Consider the following 14,623-nt stretch of genomic DNA (forward strand, 5'->3'; position numbering starts at 1 on the left):
ATAGATAGATAGATAGATAGATAGATAGATAGGAGACAGATAGATAGATAGATAGATAGATAGGAGATAGATAGATAGATATATAGATAGGCAGATTTTGATACAATGTTGTTCGTAAGAATTCACACCTCTTGCACCAGAATGCAATATATATATATATACTGTAGCACTTCTACCACGTCTGTTAATCTGTTAACCCTTTACTAGGTGCACACCATACATTCCATCTGGCTCACCAAACTCAGAAAAAAGTGCAATTCAGGGAGAGAAGAAAAGTTCTTTATATTGTGGGGTTCAGTATAAAACACGGACATAGCTGAATATAGATAAGAAAGTATGAATACTGTATTTGATGTACATATATAGAGAGTGTCAGTAACACAGAGAGACAGGGTAAGCGCTCTAATATCAGGGGCACAGGCGGAGAGGGGAGGGGAGAGGAGGAGAAGAGAGGAGAGGGGAAAGGAGAGAAGAGGAGAGGAGAGGAGAGGAGAAAGGAGGGGATAGGAGAGAGGAGAGGGGAGAAGAGAGAAGAGAAGAAGAGGGTAGGAGATGACTGGGAAAGGAGAGGAGGAGAGGGGAAGAATAAAGGAAACCTCTGGCAGGAGGAGGAAAGGGTGAGAAGGAGAGAGGAACCTACAAAGAGAGAGAGACCTCTAGAGAGAGGGGAATAAAAGAAGAGAGGACAAGAGAGAGATCAGAAAGTGACAACTAGAGAGAGGCAAAATAAGAGAGGGGGGAAATAGAGAAAAGGGAAGCTAGGTAGACGATGTGTCAAAGAGACAGAAAGAAGGAGCGAGAAATAGAAGGAGAGATCTAGAGGAGAAGAGAGTAGAATAGAGAGACAGAGAGTGAAAGAATGAGACAGGTAGATGAGAGAGTCAGAGAATTAGAGACGGGTAGAAGACAGGAGAGAGACAGAGAGAAGCGGAGTGGTGAAGAACTGGAGACAGTCAGAGGAGGAAAGATACTAACCTAGAGAGACAGACAGAAAGAAGGGACTGAGGAAGAGACAGATGGAAAAACTGATAGAATGAAGGAGTGACGGAGACCGCCACCAAATAAAAGAGACAGAGAGAATAACTGAGAGAGAAAAGACAAGTAGAGGACGAGGAAGAAAGAAAGCTCTTAATAATAAGACGGAGAAGACATAAGAAACCTCATATATATAATCAAAAGAGACAGAACATGCAAGAGTGAGAGAGGAGAAAGAGACAGCAGAAGAAGGTGTGAGAGACAGATGAGTGAAGACAGGAGAGGGCTGGAGGGGAGTCAAATATTAAGGAGGAGAAGTCTCCATATTATATACAGGCATTATATACTACACATATTATTATATTACAGCTGGGAGTGGCCTCATCATTGACATATACATAATTCATATAAAATCTTGAAATAAAAATAAAAATCTGTTACAGTCATAAACTATTTCTTTTTTTTCCACATTAACCAGAAACCCACACAGGCAGTGACAGAGGGAGAGGAGAGGAAGGTGCTCAGTCATGGATGGATGGATGGATGGACTGATTGTCTGCTGGACACAACAAATAAGAATCAGAAAACCATCATGGCGGTAGAAAAGAGGGGAGGGGGAAATAATAATAATAATAATAATAGGGGGTAGGGGCGCAGGGGAGTTGCTCCTCTTGGTGGGTTCAGGTCCTGGGTAGGTTTTGGGATTGGACTTGTGTGTAGGTCAGGTCCCCACATACACATGTTACATGCAAGTGGCTGTGCTTGTCCTCAGAAGTCTCTAGGTGCCACCTTGTCGTGTCCCTGGAAGTCCAGCTCCATCATCTGTCCTGCTGGCTCTATCATACATCACATTCCGAGTCACTGGAGGTGACAGACAAGATGGAGGTGCCAGTCTCGGCGCGCTCTGCCAGGCTGGACACACTGGTGGTGGGACTGGCAGCGGCTGTGGAGGGAGACTCTGCCGAGCTGTGTGTGGGGCAGCCGGGCTCTGCCAACGACCTCATGCCGCTCTGTCCGATAGACTGGTGCTGGAGCCTAAAGAGGGGAAGGGGGGACACCACAAAGAGTCAGGGTACAGCCAGAGTCACTCAGATGCCCTATACTGTACCCCTATACATCAGATACAAGCAGAGGAGTACAGGTCAGTTATGCCCTATAGTATACATCCACTATGTGATATAATTCAGGGATAATACATTATATTTATGTGATCATGATATACAGTAATATAATACACGTCATTAACTATATGCCGGCATGTATCATGTGCTAGTTATAGGACACATGTAGTATATAGCACTTCTATACAGGAATGTATCAGTCACCAGGATACAGTGGCTTACATACATGCTGTATACGCTAAGAATATATATATGTATGTGTACATATATACACACACAATACATACATAATACATCTTATTATATACAAACATGCAGTAATAAAATATACTATATACATACATACTATAATACATCTTATTATATACATACATGCCATATTATATCCATACATGCTGTAATAAAATATACTATATACATACATACTATAATACATCTTATTATATACATACATGCCATATTATATCCATACATGCTGTAATAAAATATACTATATGCATACATGCTATAATAATATATCTTATTAGACACATATATGCCATAATATAACATATTTTATATACACATTATATCATTTCTTATACGCATACACGATTGTCAATTACACATACATGTGTGTTACCACAAAGATCACTATATACACACGTGTAATGTGTAATAGCCTTGTTATATTTATTACATATACATGACTATGTTGTATAATACCTATATACATGTCCTATGGGTCAGTTATATACATACATGTATTATGTGCAGCTACACATGCATTATAGGATAGTTATGTACATATATGAGGATGTGTCAGTTAGCTGTATACATATATCATGTGTCACTTATAGATCTACATGTGTTATGTATCTATTACAGTGACACGGGGTTATATGTTAATAACAGACATACTTGTATTATGGTCTATTTCAGATATTCAAGGTTATGTATTAAATGCAAATATACTTGTGTCATGGGATAGCTATTGTGAGTCAATGGTGCCTACATATGTACTGATAAGGATACAGGTGCGGGATTTATAACCATATATGATCATGTAGACATGCACATATATGTTCAATGCACACTAAATGGGCTTTTAAAATAATAATCTATACATTTATATATTGTTAATATCTGGATTTCTATCTATTTCTGGTAGTTTAGCGCCTGCAAATCAGTAAATCTATTTATATAGTCTATTATTACAATGTGTCTATTATTACAATGTGTTTATTATTATTATTATTATTATTATTATTATTATTATTGTTATTATTATTTTGTTACTTCTACTTCCATGTTATATCCCTGCACTCTCGTTGTACACAAAGATACAATGTGACACAATGTGATACAATGTTTCCATCACAAACTATTGCATTTTCTAAGCGCAGCTGCCTCGAAATCTCCACTATATCCAAATCACCAGAAACTACAACATAAAACTCAACATGAAACAATAAATTATATTTTCATTCTGATCCACAATTTTAACTTTTCCAGGACATCCGATGCACAACTTTCGCTGAGCTCTCCTGCCCCAGATTGCATCGCTTTCTCTTCTTGACTTTATTACAACCTCAAATTGCACCCAAATAATAGAAGTGGATATAATATAATATAGTATAATAAAATAAAATGTAATATAACATAGTATAATATAATATACATCCCCACCAGGCAATGAAACCTGACCCTTCACCTTCAATACTCTAATCCTAATAATGAATTCTACTGGGTTTATTCAGAATTTTGGGGCCTAAACCCAATAAATATATATGCAGAATCCACAAATAAAATGATAGCAAATTAATAATAAAAAGAAAAATGCATAAATATAACACCATTATCAAATAGATGCAAAATATTACTTAGAAATAAATGCAAAAAAATATAAAGTCTGATCTCCAGACTCCTGATAGCTACAGGCTGTAATGTGAGATTGGAATTTTATTTTCAGCAGATCTGTGTTGGTGTCTGACAACTGCAGATTTATAATAAATATATCAGGAGGGGTTTAAAAAATTATATATATATATATATATATATATATATATATATATATATATATATATATAGTATTTTTGTCTAAGGGTGGATACAAAGTTCTAAAAAGTTATTTCTCATTACTATGATGATAATATATAATAACAACATTGTTGCTATTTAGATACATTGTTGTTTAAGTCATAGATATCTCGTAGCAAGGTACAGAATTATCTATCTATCTATCTATCTATCTATCTATCTATCTATCTATCTATCTATCTATCTATCCATCGGTATATAGCTGTGTATATATGTTCTATAATGTTATAATGGCTCTGTCAATAGCCCCGGTGCTGACAATAGCCCCCTGCAGCCAGCCCTGTTTACCATGTAAGCCTGGCCGCTGTAATTCCCTAATTTGACCCCTAACAAAAAATTGGAAAGAGGTAAACAATTTGTGTGAGTGTAGAAATGAGGAGGCTTCTGCCAGTGACATCATGTAATGAATTTCTGAAGACAATGGATGAGCTGCACATTGTTTACACACTGCTGTGTTAATTAAATGGAAATCTGGACCTGCCTGGAGAAGAAGCTACTTATAGGAAGGGGCCACAATACAGGACTATCACCTATACAGAGTATGTGTAAGGATGGATGGATGGATGGAAGGATGGATAGATAGATAGATAGATAGATAGATAGATAGATAGATAGGAGATAGATAGATAGATAAGAGATAGATAGAAATATAGATAAATATATATGATTTATCTACTTCTTTAATATATATATATATATATATATATATATATATATATATATATATATATTTGACTGTGTATGAGGGAAATTAATCATATTAACCCTAAAATAAATGGATATGTAGATAGATCTATTTATCATATATATATATATATATATATATATATATATATATATATATATATATGGGAAATAGTTACATTATTATTATTATTATTATTATTATTATTATTATTATTATTATTATTATTATTATTATTATTATTATGCAATGTTCAGATTTATAGTATAATCCCGAATATACATCAGGCAAAAATTAACTACAATTAACCACATTTAACTATGTGACTAATACTTTATTTTCTATACTAAAATATTTAACATATATAGTTATATATAGTATATAGATATAGTAATATATATATATATATATATATATATATATATATATATATATATATATATATATATATTCCTAATTCGATTGTAAATTATATTTTACAGTTCATTGTGAAATATAGTAAATTAACTAATTCAATAGTTTATTTTTTATATATTATTTTACGTATATAAAGTAGAGCTAAAAATTTAGAAGCTACTTGTTTAAGAAGGGTTATAAGGCTCCAAAATTCAGGGTTATACGCTGTACAGATTATGTAGATAGATAGATAGATAGATAGATAGATAGATAGATAGATAGATAGATAGATAGATAGATAGATAGATAAGCCCTTGGTTATATCACCAAGAGTTGTGGCAAATGTCAGGCTCAGCTCTCACATGTGACATTTCTATTTCCTTATATTCCATAGATTTATTTGTGCCATAAATAGATGAGATTTTGTATTAGATCTGTTAGATTATTTGACATCTGTGCTCTTGTCTGCATGCACTTACATGCTGTACTTTGCAGAGGTGACATAGCAGTGTCAGTTTAGTGCAGGAGGTGTCTGTATCTTACACATATCAGCTATACATTGTGCAGGTTTTTGTCTGTCTCTTACACATAACAGCTATATATTGTGCAGGGCACTGACCTGTTTTTAGCTGCTGCTGCCCTGTCTCTTTGCCTTCGGTTTTTGAACCAGTTGCCCACCTGTGTGGGTGTGAGTCCAGTGGCCTGGGCCAGTTCCCTTTTCTTGCTGGGATTGGGGTAAGGGTCCTGTAGATACCACTCCCTTAGGAGGCTGCGAGTCCTCTCCTTGAAGCAATGGGTTTTCTGCTCTCCATCCCAGATGGTCCTGGGCAGAGGAAACTTCTTCCTCACCCTGTATTTATCAACCGGTCCTAGGGGGCGCCCCCTGAGCTTTTCAGCCTCCTGATAGTGAGCCTCCAGCCACATGGCCTGCAGCTTTCCATGGGACTCCTTAGTGAACTTGTGGTTCTCCAGGATGTGGTAGAGGTCTCTGAAGTTGCCTGTATGGAAAGCCACCACAGCCCTGGCTCTGAGGATGGACTCATGCTTGTTGATGGCCTCACAGGCACCAGGGGCCACAGGTAGGGACCACAGGAATCTCCCCAGCCTCTCAATGTCCCCTGTCTCCTCCAGCGTCTCACATACGCTGGCCACTTGCTCCGGGGAGAAGTTGAGGGTGGGCAGCTGGAACATGGACAACTCTTCTGGGGCTCTGGAGCTGCTGCTGGTGGTGGCCAGGAGCAGGGAGCGCTCACTGCTGAAGTTTGGCAGGAAGAAGTGGGTGGGATAGAGCTCTAGAGGAGACCTGAACACCATGGAATGACCGCAGAGCAGGCAAGATCACACAGAGAAGAAGAAGAAGAAGAAGAAGAAGAAGAAGGAGGAGGAAATGAAAGAAGAAGAAGAGGAAGAAATAAAAAAGAAACATTCAAGCCCTCAGCAGCAGCAGCCACAGCAGCAGCAGCCACAGCCACAGCCTCCTGATAGTGACACCGGCCTCATAATATCTCCACACTGAGTGCAGCATTGAAACATTGTATCCCTTTTCTATTGGTCTACAAGGTGTCGGACTAAGGTCTCCAAGGCAACGCTGCCAATCACTGTCAAGTGTGCCAATCATGTCGTCCGACGTCATCAATTTACCACTTCCCCTAAATAAGGGAGGGGGGAAGGAGTGGAGGAGGGAAGGGCGGGGAGGGAGGGGGGTGGTGCTGCAGTTACTGCTGGTGCTGCTGCTGCTGGTGGTGCTGGAGCTTTATCTAATCTGCTACTCCCCTTCCCCTAAATAAGGGATCAAATAATATGATTGTTGAATGGGATGAGCAATTAGTGGGTGGAATATTATTGTGATCTTAACGAGGCTAAAGGAGATATGGGGGGGAAGGGGGGGATCAGGAGGGGTGGGGGTAGGGGGTATAGGGAGTAAATGGGCCAGGCTGGGCTACACGTTGGAATAAAGGGCTTCTGACTGAGACAATTTACACATGATTTGCACGTAGTTTCACTTCATTCTGCCCATGTGAGCACTAATAGTGCAGGGAATAAAGGAGAGATGAGATCATTAGAGACATCCTCAGACTGCTGTGACCTCAGGCTGCAGATTGTGGGCAACCCTGGCTACCTGGCACTTTACACCGGACCCGCTTAACCCCATCCTTGCCAGGGAGGCAGTGCCAGTGCAACACCAAACACTTCACACTCTTTCTTTATTCACTTGTCAGTTGTTGTTGTTGTGTTGTCGCCGACTACTGACGGGAAAACCTCAGCAACTTCTGAACTTTACTTCTTCTGTATGATGTGTGTGGAAGAAGAGAGAGTTGTATGAATATGTGTACAAGACTGTGTGTATGTGTGAGTATACAGGACTGTGTGTATGTGTGAGTATACAGGACTGTGTGTATGTGTGAGTATACAGGTCTCTGTGTATGTGTGAGTATACAGGTCTCTGTGTATGTGTGAGTATACAGGACTGTGTGTATGTGTGAGTATACAGGACTCTGTGTATGTGTGAGTATACAGGATTGTGTGTATGTGTGAGTATACAGGACTGTGTGTATGAGTATACAGGATTGTGTGTATGTGTCAGTATACAGGACTGTGTGTATGTGTGAGTATACAGGACTGTGTGTATGTGTGAGTATACAGGTCTCTGTGTATGTGTGAGTATACAGGACTGTGTGTATGTGTGAGTATACAGGACTGTGTGTATGTGTGAGTATACAGGATTGTGTGTATGTGTGAGTATACAGGACTGTGTGTATGAGTATACAGGATTGTGTGTATGTGTGAGTATACAGGACTGTGTGTATGTGTCAGTATACAGGTCTCTGTGTATGAGTATACAGGATTGTGTGTATGTGTGAGTATACATGATTGTGTGTATGTGTGAGTATACATGATTGTGTGTATGTGTGAGTATACAGGACTGTGTGTATGAGTATACAGGATTGTGTGTATGTGTGAGTATACAGGACTGTGTGTATGTGTCAGTATACAGAACTGTGTGTATGAGTATACAGGACTGTGTGTATGTGTCAGTATACAGGACTGTGTGTATGTGTGAGTATACAGGTCTGTGTGTATGAGTATACAGGATTGTGTGTATGTGTGAGTATACAGGACTGTGTGTATCTGTGAGTATACAGGACTGTGTGTATGTGTCAATATACAGGACTGTGTGTATGTGTCAATATACAGGACTGTGTGTGTATGACTGAGATTATAGATTTCTGTGTATTTGTATGTATATAATTGGGTGTATGTTTATGCACACCTGTATATGTGAGAGTGTATGATTGTGTATATGTGTATATGTATGATGGTACATAAATGTGTGTATGTATAAGCATATAAGACTGTGTATAGGAATGAGTGTGTGTATGATGAAGTATCTGTATTTGTGTGTGTTCATGTAATTATATGATTCAGATTGTGTGTACACCTCTATGTATGTATATGACTGAGTGTATGTTTGTGTGCATGTAAGTAAGTGTATATGACCATGTGTGAAGTAATGAGTGTATATATGATTACATGTCTCTATTTGCGTGTACATGTAATTAAATGACTCAATTGTCTACGTAAGTGTAAAAATATATATGTCTATGATTGACTTTATGTTTGTGTGCATGTCTGCAAATGTATATGTATGCATGGATACACTTGTGAACGCCTGTATGTATGTGTGTACGTGTATATGTATGATTATGTGTGTGTGTATATATACAGCTGAGCCTATAATAATTCACATTGTTGCAAACATTAGTATATTCATCTATTATATACTGCATATGTTTTGCTACTATTGCTACAAGTTGTATAATAAATCCCCCTTGCTGTGTTAGTGTGTGGCTATAAGTCTCCTTCCTTCTATGGGTTCCTGAGGCTTCTGGTGCCTGTAGTGGATGGTTATTAGGATGTAGCAGTGCTCAGTGTGTGCCGCTATGGCAGTGTGATTTACAGAGATTTGTACGGGTCATGGCAGTCTTTCCAGCCTTACTGTGTATATTTAGACAGGACTTTGCTTGGTGTTAAAAAGTGTATATATTGAATGGGTTCACACACAGTAGCAGACAATGGGCACATTGTAAGGGCATGTACAACGCGTATTGAAACGCTGCAGCCAGACTTGTGCTAATCTGCCCTCAGTAAAGCTGAAATAATTATCCTAAGCCGCCTTCCTACAAGAAAAATCAGTCAGGAATTCAAACTTTTTCTTAAAGATCCTTTCTGCATTCCGATGGAGATCTAGGGGCAAGTGCAGAGCCCCAACTACTGCCAGCATCAATGCAGAGGGACACAACAATGCCCAGGCAGGACACAGGGGGGTATAGGGGAGCAGGTGGAGTGCCCTTATATTGGGGGCCTTGGAACATAAGAGAAGACAGGAAGAAATATCCCATTCATTCCTGAGTATTACATATATATAAAGTGCCTAGTGTATGTATATATACAAATAAAATGTTTGTTTTGGTACCGTGTTAGCCAGTGGTTATAAAATATAAAAAAACAAAAAAAACTTTGCAAGTCTTCAGTAGGTGATACCTTTTTTAATGGCTAACTCATAATGATGACAGAATATGACGTTTCGAAGAAGCTCAGAGGAAAGCTTCGAAACGTCATATTCTGTCATCATTATGAGTTAGCCATTAAAAAAGGTATCACCTACTGAAGACTTGCAAAGTTTTTTTTGTTTGTTATATTATATACAAATACTCATATACATGCACACGTACACATGCTACAATGTCTAGTAAGTGGAATATATTTATAGACAGTGTGTAACAGTTGTAGTATATTCATATATAATGTGTGCTAGATGTAGTATATTCATATATAATGTGTGCTAGGTGTAGTATATTCATGTATAATGTGTAGCAGGTGTAGTATGTACATATACTGTTTTTACTCTGTGTAGTCTATTCATATCCAGGGTATAGTGGGTGTACTATATTTATATACAATGTGTAGTAAGTGTAGTATACTCATAGACAGTGTGCAGCAGGTGTAGTATATTTTCTTATATAATGTGTGTTAGGTGTGGTATGTACATATATTGATTTAGTATGTGTAGTATATTCATATCCAGGGTATAGTGGGTGTACAATATACAATGTGTAGTAAGTTTAGTAGATTTATATACAATGTATAGTAGGTGTAGTATATTCATATTCAATGCTTAGTAGGTGTAATATAATCATATAGAATGTGTAGTGGGTGTAGCATATTTGTATACAACAATTAATATATTCATATACAAGGTGTAGTATATTCATGTACACTGTATGGCAGGTGAAATATATTCATGTATACTGTATGGCAGGTGTAGTATACTCATATACACTGTATGGCAGGTGTAGTATATTCATGTACACTGTATGGCAGGTGTAGTATATTCATGTATACTGTATGACAGGTGTAGTATATTCATGTACACTGTATGGGTGGTGTAATATATTCATGTACACTGTATGGCAGGTGTAGTATATTCATGTACACTGTATGGGTGGTGTAATATATTCATGTACACTGTATGGCAGGTGTAGTATATTCATGTACACTGTATGGGTGGTGTAATATATTCATGTACACTGTATGGCAGGTGTAGTATATTCATGTACACTGTATGGGTGGTGTAATATATTCATGTACACTGTATGACAGGTGTAGTATATTCATGTACACTGTATGGGTGGTGTAATATATTCATGTACACTGTATGGCAGGTGTAGCACATTCATGTACACTGTATGTCAGAGGTAGTATATTCATGTACACTGTATGGCAGGTGTAGTATATTCATGTACACTGTATGGGTGGTGTAATATATTCATGTACACTGTATGGCAGGTGTAGTATATTCATGTACACTGTATGGGTGGTGTAATATATTCATGTACACTGTATGGCAGGTGTAGTATATTCATGTACACTGTATGGGTGGTGTAATATATTCATGTATACTGTATGGCAGGTGTAGTATATTCATGTACACTGTATGGCAGGTGTAGTATATTCATGTATACTGTATGGCAGGTGTAGTATATTCATGTACACTGTATGGGTGGTGTAATATATTCATGTACACTGTATGGCAGGTGTAGTATATTCATGTACACTGTATGGCAGGTGTAGTATATTCATGTACACTGTATGGGTGGTGTAATATATTCATGTATACTGTATGGCAGGTGTAGTATATTCATGTACACTGTATGGCAGGTGTAGTATATTCATGTATACTGTATGACAGGTGTAGTATATTCATGTACACTGTATGGGTGGTGTAATATATTCATGTATACTGTATGGCAGGTGTAGTATATTCATGTATACTGTATGGTAGGTGTAGTATATTCATGTATACTGTATGGCAGGTGTAGTATATTCATGTACACTGTATGGCAGGTGTAGTATATTCATGTATACTGTATGACAGGTGTAGTATATTCATGTACACTGTATGGGTGGTGTAATATATTCATGTATACTGTATGGCAGGTGTAGTATATTCATGTACACTGTATGGCAGGTGTAGTATATTCATGTACACTGTATGGCAGGTGAAATATATTCATGTATACTGTATGGCAGGTGTAGTATACTCATATACACTGTATGGCAGGTGTAGTATATTCATGTACACTGTATGGCAGGTGTAGTATATTCATGTATACTGTATGACAGGTGTAGTATATTCATGTACACTGTATGGGTGGTGTAATATATTCATGTACACTGTATGGCAGGTGTAGCACATTCATGTACACTGTATGTCAGAGGTAGTATATTCATGTACACTGTATGGGTGGTGTAATATAGTCATGTATACTGTATAGCTCTATAGCAGGTGTAATATATTCATGTACACTGTATGGCAGGTGTAGTATATTCATGTACACTGTATGGCAGGTGTAGCATATTCATGTACACTGTATGTCAGAGGTAGTATATTCATGTACACTGTATGGGTGGTGTAATATAGTCATGTATACTGTATAGCTGTATAGCAGGTGTAATATATTCATGTACACTGTATGGCAGGTGTAGTATATTCATGTACACTGTATGGGTGGTGTAATATATTCATGTATACTGTATGGCAGGTGTAGTATATTCATGTACACTGTATGGCAGATGTAGTATATTCATGTACACTGTATGGGTGGTGTAGTATATTCATGTATACTGTATGGCAGGTGTAGTATATTCATGTACACTGTATGGCAGGTGTAGTATATTCATGTACACTGTATGGGTGGTGTAATATATTCATGTATACTGTATGGCAGGTGTAGTATATTCATGTACACTGTATGGCAGGTGTAGTATATTCATGTACACTGTATGGCAGGTGTAGTATATTCATGTACACTGTATGGGTGGTGTAATATATTCATGTACACTGTATGGCAGGTGTAGTATATTCATGTACACTGTATGGCAGGTGTAGTATATTCATGTACACTGTATGGCAGGTGTAGTATATTCATGTATACTGTATGACAGGTGTAGTATATTCATGTACACTGTATGGGTGGTGTAATATATTCATGTATACTGTATGGCAGGTGTAGTATATTCATGTACACTGTATGGCAGATGTAGTATATTCATATACACTGTATGGGTGGTGTAATATATTCATGTATACTGTATGGCAGGTGTAGTATATTCATGTACACTGTATGGCAGGTGTAGTATATTCATGTATACTGTATGGTAGGTGTAGTATATTCATGTATACTGTATGGCAGGTGTAGTATATTCATGTGACTGTATGGCAGGTGTAGTATATTCAAGTGGAATGAAAGTATTTGATGTGTTATATACCTGTACTGTACACATTAAGATCTATATACATATACAGTGTTTAAGAGATAATAGATTGTGTTTTCTAGAATTTCAGTGGTATAATCAGGTACGTTCAATATAGTATATTTATATACAGGCCATGTATCTGCTGGAGTATACTCATACTGTTATAGTCTGTTTAGTTGATGTATTATGCTGTATACTGCCTGTATATGGTATGGGGGTATAAGTGTGTACTTCATTAACAATACAGACTGTACATGTGTGCAATCCACCAACTACACAGACAGTACATACATTTCATACACCTCGTACAGAGCTTAAACAATATAATACACCAACAACATCGAGTTTCGATAAATGTATACTACCTGTATAGCTGTGCAGTATATTGGTATACAGCCTGTATAACTGGTGTCATCAGCAATGCAACTAGTATAATATATTCATAGACAGAGCAAGCAGGTGGTGTAATAGATTCATATTGCTGTATTATGTAGATATATATTTTATTTGTAACTGTTGTACTAAATTCATATACAGTATATTGTGTACTTATATATTCTGTGCAGCCGATGTAAATGTAGCTATATTCACACACTGTACATATAATATATACGTATATTGTATATGTAAAATATTAATATGTATGCTATGTATTCTGTGTTTATATACAGATTAGGTACTTAGTGTATTATATTCAAATACAGTCATGTAGCTATATATATATATATTCAGACTGCTGTATTGTATTCATATGCAATATATGTATTAATGCTATGCTTTGAAATATATTCGTATACAGACTATGCATCTGATATAATATAGCCATACTGTACATGTAATTGGTGTAGCTGGTATAATATAGTCACATACAGTGCATGTAGTCGGTGTATCTGGTATAATATAGTAACACATTGTAGTCGGTGTATCTGGTATAATATAGTCACATACTGTACTTGTAGCTGGTATAATATAGTCATACTGTACATGTATCTGGTATAATATAGTCACATACTGTACATGTAGTCGGTGTAGCTGGTATAATATAGTCTTACTGTACATGTAGTCGGTGTAGCTGATATTATAGAGTCACATACTGTACATGTAGTCGGTGTATCTGGTATAATATAGTCACATACTGTACTTGTAGTCGGTGTATCTGGTATAATATAGTAACACATTGTAGTCGGTGTATCTGGTATAATATAGTCACATACTGTACTTGTAGCTGGTATAATATAGTCATACTGTACATGTATCTGGTATAATATAGTCACATACTGTACATGTAGTCGGTGTATCTGGTATAATATAGTAACACATTGTAGTCGGTGTATCTGGTATAATATAGTCACATACTGTACTTGTAGCTGGTATAATATAGTCATACTGTACATGTATCTGGTATAATATAGTCACATACTGTACATGTAGTCGGTGTAGCTGGTATAATATAGTAACACATTGTAGTCGGTGTATCTGGTATAATATAGTCACATACTGTACTTGTAGCTGGTATAATATAGTCATACTGTACATGTATCTGGTATAA

The 14,623-nt window shown here is 37.0% G+C and overlaps 1 protein-coding gene across 1 annotated transcript; it reads right to left on the reverse strand.

The window, feature by feature from the left end:
* Positions 1-1,196: 1,196 nt before the first annotated feature.
* On the reverse strand, positions 1,197-6,622 carry SIX3 (SIX homeobox 3). Its single transcript, XM_075267012.1, has 2 exons — positions 5,876-6,622; positions 1,197-2,010 (listed from the first exon to the last, which is right to left on the reverse strand). Exons 1-2 carry the CDS (start codon positions 6,568-6,570, stop codon positions 1,815-1,817), a joined length of 891 nt encoding a protein of 296 aa, XP_075123113.1. The 5' UTR covers positions 6,571-6,622; the 3' UTR covers positions 1,197-1,814.
* Between the last annotated feature and the right edge of the window lie 8,001 nt (positions 6,623-14,623).

Source organism: Leptodactylus fuscus, chromosome 3 (assembly GCF_031893055.1).
Source record: "Leptodactylus fuscus isolate aLepFus1 chromosome 3, aLepFus1.hap2, whole genome shotgun sequence".
Lineage (NCBI taxonomy): Eukaryota > Metazoa > Chordata > Amphibia > Anura > Leptodactylidae > Leptodactylus > Leptodactylus fuscus.

Bases quoted from the DNA above. Each gene is read 5' to 3' on its own strand.
- SIX3 (XM_075267012.1), bottom strand. From the start codon at position 6,570: ATGGTGTTCAGGTCTCCTCTAGAGCTCTATCCCACCCACTTCTTCCTG. The intron at 2,011-5,875 runs GTCAGTGCCCTG...TCCCCTCTTTAG, and splicing joins GCAGCAGCAGCTAAAAACAG to GCTCCAGCACCAGTCTATCG.